This window comes from Zonotrichia albicollis, chromosome Z, assembly GCF_047830755.1.
Source record: "Zonotrichia albicollis isolate bZonAlb1 chromosome Z, bZonAlb1.hap1, whole genome shotgun sequence".
Classification (NCBI taxonomy): Eukaryota; Metazoa; Chordata; class Aves; order Passeriformes; family Passerellidae; genus Zonotrichia; species Zonotrichia albicollis.
This window is the reverse complement of record NC_133860.1, coordinates 87,014,083-87,031,444: the sequence shown is the minus strand read 5'-3', so window position 1 is coordinate 87,031,444 and position 17,362 is coordinate 87,014,083. Positions and strand designations below refer to the sequence as shown.

General features: G+C 47.2%; 1 protein-coding gene across 1 annotated transcript; it reads right to left on the bottom strand.

Annotated features, from left to right (window-relative positions):
• Positions 1–2,079: 2,079 nt before the first annotated feature.
• On the bottom strand, positions 2,080–17,359 carry RAD17 (RAD17 checkpoint clamp loader component). Its single transcript, XM_074533693.1, has 16 exons — positions 17,110–17,359; positions 15,427–15,681; positions 14,624–14,707; positions 13,798–13,954; positions 13,175–13,311; positions 12,021–12,073; positions 11,800–11,925; positions 11,646–11,715; positions 10,911–11,019; positions 9,077–9,271; positions 8,569–8,654; positions 8,168–8,314; positions 7,627–7,773; positions 6,410–6,530; positions 5,152–5,209; positions 2,080–2,795 (listed from the first exon to the last, which is right to left on the bottom strand). The coding sequence occupies exons 1-16, from the start codon at positions 17,140–17,142 to the stop codon at positions 2,603–2,605; spliced, it is 1,971 nt and encodes a 656-aa protein (XP_074389794.1). The 5' UTR covers positions 17,143–17,359; the 3' UTR covers positions 2,080–2,602.
• Positions 17,360–17,362: the final 3 nt, after the last annotated feature.

The window sequence follows — 17,362 nt, the reverse complement described above, 5'->3', positions numbered from 1 at the left end:
CCGGCGGTGTTGCGGCCGGGCCGAGCAGGCACTGCAGGAAATCGTTGCGGCCCAGCTCGGAGAAGCGGGCGCTGAGCACGGGGCTGGCGCACCGCGGGCACGTGGCGCTGCCGGCCGTGTGGCGCAGCAGGCAGCCCAGGCAGAAGCGGTGGCCGCAGGGCACGGCGGCCGTGTCGCCCTCCACGCTGTGGCACACCGGGCAGTTCCAGTCCGTCTGCGTGGCCTTGCTGGGGGCCGGCGGGGCTGCGGGCAGGTACAAGGACAGCGCGCTCCCCATGGCTGGCACCGGCCACAGTGCTGGGCCCACGGCTGCACTTGGGGGTCTCGAAGGTCTCCTGCAGCCTCGGCGATTCTGGGATTCTCTAGCGCCTCCAGAGCATGTCACACACTGCGGAATGGAGAGAGGCCGTGGGCGCTGTGTTACAAGTAGAGAAGTTGCCCATTTTTTTAGAAGGTTGCAGAGTTCACAGGCTGGGCCAGTTGCTGCCAGGGTGGAGTTCTAACTGTTGTTGTAATCACCTGTTGTTAATAGTTTTTCATTAACTACCTGTTGTTGATGGTTGGCAATTCCCCTTTTTTTGTCGAGTAACACCCTGCCGCTTCCCGGAGGATGGCACCCAGGACGGTGAAGAGGAGAAGAGTTGGCATGCAAACGAAGAAACCTTTCACCAAACTTTCACTGTGCAGGCCCCAGAGCCCGGCTGGGCAGCAGCCCAGGCTGGAGCCACGCTGGGCAGTGCCCAGTGCAGCCAGGGAGGGATGTGACCTCACAGCCACACACTTGGTGTGTCACCCTCCACCAGCAGGTGACTGTGACGGTGATCACGGGGGTCCCAGGGTGAGGGAACAGACGAGGATCTGGCTCCATGTTTCAGAAGGCTTGATTTATTGTTTTATGATATATATTACATTAAAAGTATACTAAAAGAATAGAAGAAAGCATTTCATCAGAAGGCTGGCTAGGAATAGAAAAAGAAGGAATGATAACCAAGGTTTGTGGCTTGGACAGAGTCTGAACCAGCTGACTGTGACTGGCCATTAATTAGGAACAACCACATGAGACCAATCCCAGATGCACCTGTTGCATTCACAGCAGCAGATAATCAATGTTTGCATTTTGTTCCTGAGCCTCTCAGCTTCTCTGGAGTAAAAATCCTAAGGAAAGGATTTTTCATAAAAGATGTCTGCGACAGGTGACATCACAACAGGACATTGGTCGCCACAGCATCAGGGGAAGAAGGAAAATCCTGATTCTTGTGTGTAACTGTTGTGTTTCCCTGCTGCTCTCAGCCCCCTGCATCAGTGTCTGTGTGCCCTGTCCCTAACCCTGGCTGAGGTGCCCTGTGAGGGGCAGCCCCGAGCCCACCCCCAGTCACAGCTTCACAAGGAGACAGGGCTGGGTTGTCACCATGGTATTTTCTGAAAAATCCCTTTGCCAGGATTTCTTCTCCAGGAAGCTGAGAAGCCTCAAAAAAGAATGAAAACAATAATTATCTGATTGCTTGGAATGTGGTCTGGAGATCATTTACCAACAGGTGCATCTTTGATTGGTTTCATGTGAGTTGCTTTAATTTAATGACCAATCACCACCATCAGCTGTGTCGGACTCTCTGAGTCAGTCATGAGCTTTTGATTATTAGATATTGATTGTTAAGCGTTCTGATGTATCCTTTCTATTTTTCTTTAGTACAGTTTTAGTATAGCATAAAAATATAATAAATATAAAAATATAAATAATATAATACATCATATCTCATATCAGCCTTCTGAGAACATGGAGTCCAGATTCTCGTCTCTTCCCTGGTCCTGGGAGCCCTGAGAACACCCCAATGCAAGAATGCATCACACAAAACTGTTTTTTCCCCTCTGCTGTGGCATTAACCACAACACTCAATCATGTCAGTTACCAAACACAGATTTGAGTTTCCCCCAGCACAACTGCAAGCCAAGGAGAAAAACTGCACGTTATACATTTAACTTCCTATAAAGTACAACTTGTGCTTATTTGCTGCCTTTTCCCCTCTAAAAGTTATGAAAAAAATTTTCCGAGAGGAATACAAAATAATCCATGGTACAACATTTGTTCCACTTATAAAGACATGAAGATGTTATTTATGTCTTCTGTAAGTCAGAGTACAAAAGAGTATGAATACAGTAGAAGTTTTCTTTACATCATCAGTATGGTAACTTTTCAGGTGTAAATTTCAGCCTCCTGTTTCCAGAAGGGCTCAACTTCCAAACAGCATTTTTTTTGAGAGTGTGAATTTGAATAAACCCTCCAAATGCTGACAACTTATGGAATGTCTACTCAGAAAACCCACTGCACAACTGCAGAGTATATTAAAACTCTGATGCACAGCGTGGAAAATATTTGTAAAAATACAAATAATTTAAGGCTGACAACTGCTAATCTCTCTAGTCTCTTTCAAGCTGATTGCAGTCCTTTATTTCCCTCTGGTGACCGCCCTCAGGCAGTGTCACGGCTCAGGAGAGGCAGGAAGGGGCTCGGGCCGGCCCTGCAGAGCAGGAGGGCTCCGGGAGCTGGAGCCCGGCCCTGGAGCCCGGCCGGGCAGCGCTGCAGGCACGGGGCTGCCGCGGTCTCTCAGTCGCTGTCGTACTCCTCGATCCTCAGTTCCTCCTCCTCCAGGAGGGCCTGGGCTGCCACGGGCTGGGGCTGGCTGCTGGGCAGGTCGCTGCCGCTGGACTGGCTGGAGGGAAGGCCCTCGGGGTCGCCATCGCCGTGGGACAGCTCGGGCACGCCGGGGTCCTTGTCACCCAGAGCCTCCAGCTGCAGCCTGCAGAGCACGGGGGAGCACCCTGAGCTCTGGGGCACAGGCTGCTCCCAGAGACCCCAAACCCCCTGAGCAGGGCACAGGCTGCTCCCAAAGACCCCAAACCCCCTGAGCAGGGCACAGGCTGCTCCCAAACTCTCTGAGCAGGGCACAGGCTGCTCCCAGAGACCCCAAACCCCCTGAGCAGGGCACAGGCTGCTCCCAAAGACCCCAAACCCCCTGAGCAGGGCACAGGCTGCTCCCAAACTCTCTGAGCAGGGCACAGGCTGCTCCCAGAGACCCCAAACCCCCTGAGCAGGGCACAGGCTGCTCCCAAACCCCCTGAGCAGGGCACAGGCTGCCCCAAACTCTCTGAGCAGGGCACAGGCTGCTCCCAGAGCCCCTGAGCAGGGCACAGGCTGCTCCCAAACCCCTGAGCCGGGCACAGGCTGCTCCCAAACCCCCTGAGCAGGGCACAGGCTGCTCCCAAACCCCCTGAGCAGGGCACAGGCTGCTCCCAAACCCCCTGAGCAAGGCACAGGCTGCTCCCAAACCCCCTGAGCAGGGCACAGGCTGCTCCCAGAGACCCCAAACTCCCTGAGCCGGGCACAGGCTGCTCCCAAACTCCCTGAGCAGGGCACAGGCTGCTCCCAAACCCCCTGAGCAGGGCACAGGCTGCTCCCAAACCCCCTGAGCAGGGCACAGGCTGCTCCCAAACCCCCTGAGCAGGGCACAGGCTGCTCCCAGAGCCCCTGAGCAGGGCACAGGCTGCTCCCAAACTCCTTGAGCAAGGCACAGGCTGCTCCCAGAGACCCCAAACCCCCTGAGCAGGGCACAGGCTGCTCCCAAACCCCCTGAGCAGGGCACAGGCTGCTCCCAGAGCCCCTGAGCAGGGCACAGGCTGCCCCCAGAGCCCCTGAGCAGGGCACAGGCTGCTCCCAGAGCCCCTGAGCAGGGCACAGGCTGCCCCCAGAGCCCCTGAGCAAGGCACAGGCTGCTCCCAAACCCCCTGAGCAGGGCACAGGCTGCTCCCAGAGCCCCTGAGCAGGGCACAGGCTGCCCCCAGAGCCCCTGAGCAGGGCACAGGCTGCTCCCAGAGCCCCTGAGCAGGGCACAGGCTGCCCCCAGAGCCCCTGAGCAGGGCACAGGCTGCTCCCAGAGCCCCTGAGCAGCGCACAGGCTGCTCCCAAACCCCCTGAGCAGGGCACAGGCTGCTCCCAGAGACCCCAAACCCCCTGAGCAGGGCACAGGCTGCTCCCAGAGCCCCTGAGCAGGGCACAGGCTGCTCCCAAAGACACCAAACCCCCTGAGCAGGGCACAGGCTGCTCCCAAACCCCCTGAGCAGGGCACAGGCTGCTCCCAGAGCCCCTGAGCAGGGCACAGGCTGCTCCCAAACCCCCTGAGCAGGGCACAGGCTGCTCCCAGAGCCCCTGAGCAGGGCACAGGCTGCTCCCAAACCCCCTGAGCAAGGCACAGGCTGCTCCCAAACCCCCTGAGCAGGGCACAGGCTGCTCCCAGAGCCCCTGAGCAGGGCACAGGCTGCTCCCAAACTCCCTGAGCAGGGCACAGGCTGCTCCCAAACTCCTTGAGCAAGGCACAGGCTGCTCCCAGAGCCCCTGAGCAGGGCACAGGCTGCTCCCAGAGCCCCTGAGCAGGGCACAGGCTGCTCCCAGAGCCCTTGAGCAGGGCACAGGCTGCTCCCAAAGCCCTGTGCCTCATTCCTTCCGGCAGAGGCAGTGCCCAGGAACAACACTGTGCTCTCTAGCAGGACACCTGCATTTCTCTGTACTACTGAACAGATGAAAAGGATCACGGTGCTGTCAGCATGGTGTCACCCCTCGCATCAGACACTGTGACACCCCGCCAGCTTATTAATGCAGATACAAAATGTCAGTATCCACCGGCAAGCTGCAGGGAAACTTAAAAGGGACAAGGAAGTTACAGTTAATTTGAGAAACGTCACACCTTGTGGCACAGACCAAGGGGATTACAAAGAAATACACCCCTTAGGGACACTCTCCTTCCTCCCTGACTAACAACCAAAATGGCTTTTAATGCAACAGCTTGGAAATTCACAGTTACACTCAGCAGCAACACCAGGGACAAGTAGATGCTCTGTCAGAAGCCTCAATAAACTCTGTCCTAGTTAGGAGATAACAGTTTGTCTCACTGCAGCTGTGAACTTGATTCTTTGCCAAAACCACACCAACAAAGGTTCACTCTGAGTAGCCTTACAGGTAAAACTTCTATCTGATTTCAGATGAAATAAACCTTTAAAAATATTTTGTCTTTGAATGTCACATCACAGACTTATGTAAATGAAAGGGCTCTTCCCCTTGATATATGACACTTTTTAACTGCAGACAGAAGTTCAGCTTACCTCCCAAAATGTCTTTTCAGTGGCAGCCTCCCCACGTCTTGGATAAAAGCAATCTGAGCTAAGAACAAAGAGCCACCAGTATCATATCAGGTAGATCATCATGAACAGACACTGGGCATACCAGAAAATAAACACTGGCCTTAGCTGAGTGTTCCTGTATATATTTGAAATATTTTAGATACCATAACACTGCGAATGTAACCTTCCCCCCCACACTGTTACACTTTACCACAACATATTTACAGATGGCCTACACACAACATTCCAAATCCCTGACATTTGTCCCTTGTGTATTTATCATGTAGAGCTGTTATTCCACAGCCTACAAAATTCACTCATCCTGATGTCAAGGCCTTAGTTAAGACACAATGCTTTTTATTATAAACAATTAACAACAGCATAAGTGACCCAACTCTCTAAATACTAATTTTTGCATTATGTACCACACAAAGTAAATTTTTCTGCATGAACTGTTTGCTAATGGATTATCTCAGATTTACCTTTTTTTTTTTATGCACTGCAAACTGGAATTTTGCTTCTTTTATCTCTGAAAGGCTTTTTTGAGCTGTTGTGTGATGCTGTTACTGGAAAGGTGTAGGATCATATTCACAGGAACATGGATGTGTACTAAATGAACTAGCCCAACCTTCTGGAACTAAAGAGGGAGTCATCTTTGTGGATAAAAAAATTGATGTTGCAAGAAGAAAAAAGAGGCAGAACAGTTGCTGGCAGACACAGGGGTGTCAACCCCAGTAAAATGATTCTTACAGCTCCTACCAATTGGTTTAATAAAAGGATGTGTGCTTGCCTTGTGGACAAAGCAGAGCTGCCAATTAAACAATGCATGACTGTGTAGACCAAGACAAGAAGTGAATATAAATTATGTTTAGAGGCACAATAAATGGCTTTTGCTTGATTGACATTGAATCATGCAGAGTCCTTTGTCTTCTCAGAAGGGTCTCAGTAAGCAACAAAGATCCAGTCAGCATTGGCTGCTGGGTTTCCAAAACTCTTCTCAAAGCCCTAAAAATCTACAGAGCACCTCAACCACTGCAGTTTGACCAACCTACCAGGGCAGCTTTAATTCTGGCTCTGGTACTGGGAGCATCTTTGGGCATCACCTACATAACATTTGCCAGCAGAATGTTTTATGCTGAGGCAAAAACATAAACAGTATTGACCTTTAGGCTTGTGAAATCTGTCAGTGTTTCAACTGCAAAACCACTCCAAGACCAGGAGTTACCTTGATCCATCTTACCTTGATTTCTCATTGGGTTTGCTAACATAGCAAGATAAGGCAGCAGCTCTGTCTGAAGGCACTCAGGTGGTAAACAGAAGCTTGAGAACAGGGATTTTGCAGCAATGCAATTTTCCTGATACTGTAAGAGGTGGGGGTGGGGGGAACACAATGAAAAAACACGTAAAACATTAAGAATGTAGATGTTCTGTACCCTAACACACAGACTTTCTTCCTGCCTGCTACAGGGAGCTACTGAAAAATGAGACCAGATAAAGAAAAGGTAACCAGTTAACATGCCAATCTTAAAATGGTAGAAACCTTCAAATTTGACTTTTACTGGGCATTAAAATTAAAAAAAAAAAATTATTCCTTGATTATAGAATTCTCAGCCCATCCAATGTTTTTTGCCAATGTATTAGTTCAAAAGTAAAAAAATGCCAAGACCTGCTGTGTCACCTGAACGAGCTCTTTCTGATAAACACATAAACCATAAGAGCAGGCATTTCTTACACTTATACAACAGTTCAACGTGCTTCAAACTGCACAAAACCAGACTCAGTTCTAGGAACACTTAACAGCACTTAGTTGTCTCTCTATTAATTTAGGATTAACACTCTCACAGGAACATGCCAGCTTGGACACAGGCATCAGAATTTGTCACTGGCCTCCAATTTATTTTTACATTAAAGGAGTGATGCAAACTGCTCTTCTAGCAAGTGCTTTATAGAACCAGATTATCTCAAACTAGGGTATTTTGTTGCAGACATCTTTTATGAAAAATCTATTCTTTAACATTTTTCCTCTTGAGAAGCTGAGAGGCCGCAGGAACAAAATGAAAACACTGATTATCTGCTGCTGTGGAATGCAACAAGTAGATTATTTGACTGGCCCATGTTGGATGTTTCTAATTAATGGCCAATCACAGCCCAGCTGGCTCGGACAGAGAGTCTGAGACAGAATGATAACAAAGGCTCTTTCTTATGCTTTCTTAGCTAGCCTTCTGATGAAATCCTCCCTTCTATTCTTTTAGTATAGTTGTAATGTAACATATATAATAAAATAATAAATCAGCCTTCTGAAACGTGGAGTCAGATCCTCATCTCTCCCCCCATCCTAAGACCCCTGTGAACGCTGTCATATTATTTGACAAGTCAGTGATCACATTTGATGTACACCACTCAACAGTCGCACCTTAGGGAAAAAAAGAATTAAGAAAAAACCAATGAAGGCTTTACCTTTTTGTTGATCAGAAACCACTGTGGCTTGTGTAAGGGTCGGAAGCCCATGCCCCCCTGCTGGTGGGCAAAGGCCCTGGAGGTGTTGGAGTGGATCACCCCACGTGTGGCCACGGAGGCACCGTAGCTCTCCATCACCAGCCGTGCCTGAGGGACAAACGGGGCCTTGTGTGAGCTCCAGGCAGCTCACCTGCACTCAAACACACACAGCATGCACAGCCCTCTGCAGCCTGACTACTGCAAAACTTGTATTCAAAGCAGCTGAGAAAAGGAACAGCTGGATTCCTTTGCTTACTACAAACATATTCTACTCAAAAATACTTTGTAGAGTGTCCTACAAACACTACAACCCATTGTAGTAAAATGCTGACAGAAGCTGGACAAAACATTAGATCTGCATCTCTTCTTCAGCATTCATTAACAATTGAAATCACTCACACCCCAAGTTTGCAGCAAATTCCCAAAAATGCAGTGAAAAGTTGAGAGCTCAGTATCAAAGTACTTAAAGACAAGTGTGTGCCTATACAAAGATGACACTTACACTCCAGTTGCTGCAAAGGACATCAGCAGTGCTCAAATAGTCACTGGCTCTCACTACATCATCTATGTCAGAAAAAAAGTCCACGTAGTTCTGGTGAAGGTATAGATTGAACATGCTTCCAGACATATGTGATTTCTCCACAATTTCCTGTCAGGAAGAGGAAGAGTTTGGATTGTACAGGGGGTAAGGAAAAGGACCCTTGTACAAAAAGCTGTGATACACGTAGGTCAGGGAGCTGGGAGACAGATCCCGTGCAGCCATGCCTGGCTCCCTCCCAGGTGAGAGATTCCCTGACTCAGACTGAGGGCACACCAGGTGGGAGCAGCAAGGAGCCCCACGTGGCTGAGCACCTGCAGCCCTCCTGTGGGGCCCAGCTGAACTCTGGGCCATTGCAGCAGTACCTCAGGCTGGATGAGCAAGGTGTCGCGGCGCTGTCCAGACAGGTGGGCAGGCAGCTGAGGGCACTCTGCTTCTGACACTGCCTCTCCTGAAAAGGATTGCACAGCCTTTATGGTCACAAATGTGGGCAACTGCCAGCTCCACCAGCAGTAAATTACAGCCTTTTCCATCCCAGTAAGCCCTGGGACAGACACAGGTGTTTAATTACTATAGTCAATACTACACAGTCATCAACTACACAATTAACTGCATTAAGCTTCAAATAACAAACCTAACAACATAATTTTTGTATTCCCTCACCTCAGTACTTCTCCTCGGTTGGTTTTGGAGCCAGTACTGGGAATTACCACCCAGTGGCATGAGGGACCCTGATGTAGCTGATTTTGTGCAGTTCTGACTGACCAAACATCCCAGACAGAACCCATCCAAAGCCTTACTTTAGCAACTCCAGCTAATAGCAGCTGATGTGCTTTGCCCATTGAAAGGGAGAATAACTCAAAGTTTTCTTACTTTTGCAATAAATAATTTTCCCCAGAGCATGGAAAAGAAAAATGGATGCATCCTTGCCACCAATTGCTTGTATCTCCTGGTCTTCTGAGGTATCACATTTACTTTTCTTTCTTACTTTGGATACTCCTGTTTCATCACATTTTATTGTGGAGCTCTTCTTCTTCTTTGACCAAAATTCTTTCTCCAATGAGCAGCCTATTAATAAAATAAAAAATAAAATCAAGACAGAGTACATGATTCTGCAGGAGTTTTCTATAATGCTGCTGCTAATGTTCTGTGTGAACAAATAGTACTAATAAAAGGAACACAACAGGCTATTAAATGGGAGCGCTATGACAAAACTCATTTATTAGTCAGTCACCTAAATTAGCATCACTCATTACCTTAATTCCACTTCTGTCCTTTGAGCCACAGCTGAGGTACCAAGTACTTTTCTGAACAACAAACAGCTGTCTTTGAAAAAAGCCTTCAGGCTTATCCCTTCAAGTTCTGACACATTCCCCACTTGACCATGTTTAAATTTCAAGTTTAAAAGCACAAGTACAAATATTTGTAAATTATATTTCAGTTACATACTGTTATTTCAGTTACATCCTGCTTACTTATCAATTTTGTCTCCTACTGCATTATCTGTACAATAACCTTCCTCCCTGAAATATAAGTGGCAAAGAAAACTTTTTATTTAGATGATTCTTTCAATTGCCTATTATCTTCTACAAAGTTTTGAACCTCATGAAATAAAACCCTTATTCTACTCTAAGTTAATAAACTTGAAAATTTTCACCCACTATTTCATTTTGTGGCATTTGAATGTTCCTTACTGAGCTAAGATAAATGATCCTTTAGGTGTTTATTTCCTTTTCTCCCACAATTACCATGGATGTATTTTACCCATTAATAGTGTTACAAAATGAATGTATCAATGGTGCTTACACAGATACACACATGAAGAAACACACTTTATGTACATAAAAACAAATGCTGCATACTCAGGAGACCAGCAAGGAGATGGGGAATTAACACCCCAACTTGCACAGTATCACCTAACTCACTGGAATACCAATCACTCACCTCACTGAAATACCTGCACAGCCACAGATGTTCTGTTCAAACATCTTCTCAATGTTAGGGAAAATGTGAGAGGAGAATGCTTAGTGTGCACTCACTCCAAAGTTCACACACCAGAGATCTGAAATCATGCCTTTATTTTCTCCCCAGCTCTAACTATCATGGTTTTACATTTCTAAGGAAACTTATTTAAAACTACACAAACTGGTTATTTTAACATTATTTAGATTTTCTGGAGGATGTGTCCAGCAGTGAGATGCTGCATGCTTTTCTCAGATATCACCAATCTAATATTCACTCATTCTAATGGCATCATCACCCTGCTGAGAGCAATCCTCTGTTTTTTCTGATTCACACAGAACAATCCAAGCCTGGTACACTTGAAGACATCATCAGAATAACTGACCTTCAACATATGCAAGTTAAATGTAGAAACTTGACTCTCTGCCTTGCGTAACATAACTAACACTGCCCATCTAAGTTCAGTATACCCTAAAACTCAAAGTAAACTCTCCCTCTTGAAAAATGGGCTTGAGACCACCTTTAATCTCGTATTCCATGAGCACATTTGCTATTTGCAAAGCAAATGGGAGGAAAAAGAAGCGTGACATTAACAACACCATTACTAGCTCTACCACATGCAGCAGAAGACAAATGGTGAATCTGTTTCCTTAGGCCTAAGTTTAATGTAAATGATGTGAACAGAACCTGTTTGCAGCAGAAATGGTCAAAATATCACTCCACCTAACAAAAGCTTAATTTTTACCTTTTGTAGAGGAAAACTGAAGGCTGTTTATTGCACTTCTTATGTCACCTGAACAGCCCCTGCAAAGCAACTCCAGAGAAGTTCTGTCAAGGGTGTAATTCTCTCTGTTCTACAAGGAAAAACAGCAATAGAAGAAACAGGAAAAACAGCAATATTCAAAGCAAGACAAGAGCAGGAAAAGGAGTACTTAAACATGGCTCTGGGAACCAGAGTCAAAATATAACCAGAGTCAAAACATGTGATCAAAATACGGAATACTGTGAACTTTAAAAAACTTAACTTGTTTAAGCATACTGTCACAATTTATATAACAATATTAAAGAGAAAAATGTACATAATTCTTTGCAAAGTGTCACTCAATATGATACTGCTTGTAATCAAAACAGTTCAGGAACAACACAATATTTAGGTTCATGACCTCTTCTGGCCTTGCTGGATACATGAAAGATTATATCTCTTCCTATTATTTGTTTCATTTATGTAATTACTGTAATAACCAGAGTAATTTTTAGAAGCAATTTGGTAGACTTGGACCACAGATCAAGTGAAACTAATATTAAAGACAAGATATCTTTCCAGCTTGTTCCTTGCTTTCTGGTGCCCTGGGGAAAAAGCCTTTTTTTGTCTTTGGGCAGACGTGGGGTTCTGCTATCAAAGATCAAATACAGCAACAAAAATAACATATTTTTATGTGGTCCTAGCCCTGCCCAGAAGTTAAGAACTTTGAAAACTTACCATACTGGCTTCTGCTGCAGCTATTCGATTGAGAACTTTCATCATATTTGTTGGTGCAATAGGCTTGAAACTGTTGAATTCCATTAAAAAAGAATTAATTAGTTTCCAACCTCTCAGTTATCTGTACCTTGTTTTAATGAGGTAGAAGTCTCACCTAATATTGCATATACACAACTCCTCTACAATTTCAGCGGGGAACAGGGACCTCTGGTTGCTGTCTCCACTGAAGTTATCTGAGATTATAAAGACCAGGGGGCACCTACTCCTGCGAACAAAACTCCTGCATAGCAGAACAACAAAACGTGATTAAGATCAAGCTGCAGCTTTGATTGCAGGTTGCTAAAGCTCACACTTAACAACTCGCTTGCCACTGACCTGAGGATTTCATGCAGGCTGCCAGGATCTCTGTAGAATTGGTTAGGAATGTCCTGTCCAAAACAAAGAGCTGCTGTCATGGCATGCAGATGTAAATACTCTCCTCCACAGACTGATCTCCATGGCATACTACATTGCCACACATTTTTAACTCCTGGTTTGCTTGCTGTCAACTACATTTAAACACAGCTGACATTGGACAGAGGAGCAGCAGAGGGAAACAAAACCCAAAGCACAGTGTGTCTCATTAAGGAAAAGGATCATCTACACAGCAATGTTGTCTTGCTGTCTCAGGTCCCTAAGACACAGCCTTGGGTGATGGCACTGCCTGTGGACAGGAGTGTCACCCAGAGGACAAACACTCCAGGAAGCAGCTCCCTTAGGGAAGAGGGCAGGACCCATCTGAGGTGTGACAGGACGTGCACAAGAAGGTGACTGAATAAAGACAAATCTCAGAGAATCTACTTTCCTAAATTCTACAGTACATCACATTACCCTGCCGGAATTTCTGTCTGGTTGGGTCTTGAAAGTTTACAGACAACCTGACTACCAATTTCTAAAATTTCTCTTGGGAAAGGAATTGAAAAGTTCAGAAAGAAGTTGCTATTGAAGCACACTTCTACGCAAGTACAAATAAAAGCTTGTCCTGTACCTGCCCACATCCCTCAGTTCACACCTGTGCCCTGAACAACACCACCTGTGTAAAACCAGGCAGAAAGTGCTAAATTTCAACTGCTCCTGTCTGTGTTCATTCTCAAGTGTACCCTACACCCTCCTGCATCATTAAACAACAGGAACAGTGGTGTGTTTTCCACTCTTCCTGTTTATACACATACATACTTCTAGAAATTAAATAATCCAGAACTGTGGGAAATGACTTCTCAACATGGATCTACTTTTTGACACTGTTATGAATTTCTGTGCTCACACCAGACTCCCATTTCTTCCTCACTACTTGCTTCTGTGGCATAACTAACTACAGGCAGGACGTGGCTCTAGACTGCTGCAGAGACACAAACAGCAATGAAATCTCACCTGCAGTAAAGCAGGCTCACTTTGGGAAACACCAATCCAGTATCTGAGGCTAGTCAGCAAGCCAATATTACAACAAAAGGTACTGTTTGAAACACAACATTGCACAAGTTTTCACTTACTTCAATAAGAATAAGCTTTTTATCATTTTCTGAGGACTCCCCAAGCATCTGAAGTTTGTTATACTTATTTGCTCTTAATAGAAAATCTTGAAAGAGAGCTGCTTGGGCCTGACTCGGAAACGTATGAAAATTTGAGTCTGAAAAAGAAAACTAATTAAAAATATGTATTCTATATTATGCCAAGTAAAATATAAATACCCACACGAGCTAATACCCACCCATGCTATTTTCTGACAGCAGCACTGAACAAGCCCTTTTTGCAAATATGTGACAAACACAGGAGAATTTTTAAAGGGGTGTAATTCAATTGAGAACCCAGACAGACACACTTACCTGTTTTCATTTATTTGGTTCAGATTACATCCAGGCTATTACAGAGGTCTCTATACTGATTTGAATTGTCAATTATTTTAGATGAAACAATGTAAAAAAACCTAAATCCCCTTCCAGATAAAAGCCTCAGAAAGATTCTAATTAAACACTAAGGAATGGAGTTACATGGATGTGGATCTGATTTCATACGTGACAGACAGAAATGAAGCAAAAATACAAGACAGAAAACCCACATAAGTAACTGGAAGGGGAAATAAAAGGTCAAAAAGATAAACCCCCAAAATACTTACCGTGGCCAAACATGCTCCTCAAGTCTTCCTTTGTGAAGTCTAGAGAGAGTGGATTGGTCCATTCTTGCACCTGAAGGCCAAGATCTCTGGCTAGAATGTGCAGAGTTGCAGTTTTTCCACAGCCAGGAGGGCCAGTCAGCAGCAAGATCGAGCCAACCTGACACAGAGACATACAACACAATCACAGATGTGACAAATTAAGACTGACCACTGGCTAAGGATTGATACTGGTTGAGCTTTTCCTGTTTTTCTGGCAATGATCCTCCCTCCCAGTGAAACCCCAGTCACACATCTTCTGCTGTTAATTCACCTGCTGAGTGCTCAGACAGAGAGAACCAGGCCAGGACTCTGAGACCCTTGCTCAGTTCCTACTGCCTCTGGTAAATAAACTGCATGTGACTGCCAACACAGCAGACACTCACCTGAAGAACCAGCTCTGGAAAACACCAGGCAAGGCTGGCAATTTGTGTCTAACAATGTGATAAGAATGTCTTATCAATAGAAATTAAAAACATCCTCACCATCCTTACACCAGGAGATGTGTCACGAGACTTAAAAATCAACCTGGCAGATCAAATGTAGCTTCAAGCACATACTGAATAGTTGTGATTTATGACTGGATGCCAGAAAGCAGTACTTCTGAGCAAAATCAGAATCCACCTCTTAGGAGCTTAAGCCCAAAATAAATGTATGACCTCTAACCCATGTTCTTAGAGTATTTCTTACAATGATACACAGTCACTATCTCCCTATTCTCTCTGAACCTGAAACTGCATCCATCGTTTATATGGTTTGATGCCTCCAGTTACAATTTTAGCAAGTTTACCTGTTTTGGCTGCCTCTGAAATATGTGGTTTTTTAACCAGGTTTCAACTTCCTCAATTTTCTTCTTTTGCACAGCAAGGTCATTCTGAAACAAGGTTAAAATATGTGGAAGTTATATATATATATATATAAAACTCTTGGTTTCTAATGGTGAAATTAAAAAATAGAATAAATGCTGGACAAAATATCAACAGACATGCTGGTGTGTGTTCCAGTTATGTGTCTGCCCTGCAGAAGCACTGCCACAGTTAAGGATGATCATCCTGTTTCCTCAGACAATCAGTTTTCCATTCCTTGTAGTCAGGAAATAATGAGCTATTTATTATTCTTCAAGTGGTAACACTACAAGCTTTTCTGTGTCAGGATACTCCATGGCTCCTGCTGGAGCTAGTCTTGTACTTTTTTTACTCTGCTACAGAGGGTTTTGTAACTTCTGCAAATCCCACATTGCTGGAGCTAGTCCTTTTTACTTTTTCTACTCTAATACTGCAGAGGCTTTTTCAAGTTCTGCAAATCCCACATAGCTGTGTTTCCCCAGTGCTTGGAATACCAGATGTGTCTGGAATTCAGTAACAGCTCTGAGAGCTTACAAGTGGACTGACAGGAAACAACACCTCGCGAGCAGCTTTTCCTGCTCGGAAACCCAGTGTGTCTGCCACAGAGCGAGCTCTCTGGGGTGTGTGAGGCAGGGAATCCACCAGCACTGAGTGCAGTGACCCAGGAGCCCTGTGCTCCATCAGAGGGGGTGTGGGGGCAGCTGGGGGCAGAGGCACAGCCCATCCCACGGTGCAGCAGCTCTCACACCTGGCTCTCGGGCCGGTATCGCTCCACCCACGGCAGCTCCTCCGCGGCCTGGCCGCAGGGCAGATCCGCAGCTCCCGGCTTGGCTCTCTTCCTGCGCGGAGCCGCGGCGGCTCGGCTCTTCTCTGCCGCGGGGCTCAGGGCTCTCTGCTGCCCACGGGCTCTGCTGGTGCTGCCCCTGCGCGGCCTCACAGCGGTGGCACACGGGCCCGCGCTCCCCAGGAAGCCGTCAAAGGGATGTGCCAGCCACTCTGCCACCTGCAGGAACACAAACCCCGGGGTAGCAAGGCAGCGCCCTCCTGCCCTCAGCCGGGCACAGCTGGCCCTGGAGAATGGCACATTTTCCAAGGCCAGGCTGGACACTGGGGCTGGGAGCAGCCTGGGACAGTGGGAGGTGTCCCTGCCATGGCAGGGGTGGCACTGGGTGGGATTTGGACCTTCCAGCTGCAGCTGCTCTGGGGTTTTGTGATTCTTCTGCATGAAAAAGAAAGCTGCATCATTATGCCAGGAGTATTATGCAGCAAACTGGCAAATCACAACAAGGTGAGAACTCCACAAACACACATCCAACCTAATTAAAAATTAATGGAAAAGCAGTGTCAGCTTACTCAGACCACTTTTATATTATGGTAATGCTTACACTGTCTCTGCGTAGTCTTCAGTAGGTGGCACTTTTCCCTCACTTAAAAAAAAATTATAATGCAAACATTGGTACATAAAGGTTATAAACATTTGGCAGAGGACAGTTACTGAGACAGCACAGTAAAATCAGGGAGTGTTTGCTACTTTGGGGGTCTCTCCTCCTCACAATGTGACCACCCTGGGCTGTGCTGGGGCCCCGACCCACACCCCAGATCCCCCCAGGGCTGGGACCCCAGGGCCCCAAATCCCCCTGGGCTGGGACCCCCTCTGTGAGGCAGGGAACATTGTCAGAGGTGGTTCCTGCCACCCCAGGGGAGCAAGAGCCTCTGCAGATTCAGGAAAATGAAAGGAGAAAGTCCACTTTGACAGGAAAAGTCCGCTTGTCTCAGAGTACATTATGTGGCTGCTTCTTGGATGTTTCTGTGTGTGAGAGGCAGGTCGTGCACAGACTGCACCCAGAGGATCTGAGAATCCCCCTGGGACTGGGACCGTGCCCAGATCCGTGTCCTTTCCTGGAGATCTCTTTCTCAGATATGTCCGTACATGTCTCGCCGTGTCTTGCCCGTTCCCTGCGGCACTGCTCCCTGGCATTAACATCTCCCAGCACTGGTTCCAGTCTCCTCTCTGAGAGTTTGGGAAGCCGCGGGTGTGGGGTGGTTTACGGGAGGTTTTGGGGGTCCCTCCCGCACCTTGTGACTCAGACAGAGCTTCCCTGACAAGCTGTGTCTGTCCCTCGCTCCGTGCCCGGGACAGAGCGGCGGCGCCGGCACCGTCACTGCCACACTCGCCGCCTAAGGAATAATTTGCAGCCACCACCCGCAACATCCTCGTGAAATTTAAAAATCAGAGCCCCTCTGTTTTTTACTGAGAGGCATTCGGTTTGGTGTCCCCCCACACGCAGTGACACCAAAGCGAATCCCTCCCAGAAAAAATCAGAACAACCCCCCCTGAAACAGCACAAACACAGAGCCCACGGATGAACGACTCGGCCGCCGAGACTCCTTATTTATAAAGAATAAATATTCTTTAATAAATGACACCCACCTCCGCCGGCCGTCCTGGGCCGCTGCCGGACATCCTCGGCCGGAGATCCAAGGCCAGGGGAGCGGGTGCCGCGAGACTCGGAGCGGCTCCGGGGGCAGGAAGAGCCCCGTGTGACCCGTCTCGGTGTGTCTCGGTGTGTCTCGGTGTCCCGAGAGCCGCCGGCACTGCGCTCCCGGCCCGGCGCGGCCGTGTCCCCTCACACCGTCGCACAGGGGTCCTTCCTCCCCGCCGACTCTTAGCTGTCCGCGCCGCG

What these genes read in the sequence shown, in the direction of transcription:
- RAD17 (XM_074533693.1), bottom strand. Translation starts at nt 17,142, where the DNA reads ATGTCCGGCAGCGGCCCAGGACGGCCGGCGGAG. An exon ending in GAAAATTATTTATTGCAAAA is followed by an intron (nt 8,655 to 9,076) that starts GTAAGAAAACTT and finishes AATCCTTTTCAG; the next exon opens with GAGAGGCAGTGTCAGAAGCA. An exon ending in AAACCCAATGAGAAATCAAG is followed by an intron (nt 5,210 to 6,409) that starts GTAAGATGGATC and finishes CTTTGTTCTTAG; the next exon opens with CTCAGATTGCTTTTATCCAA.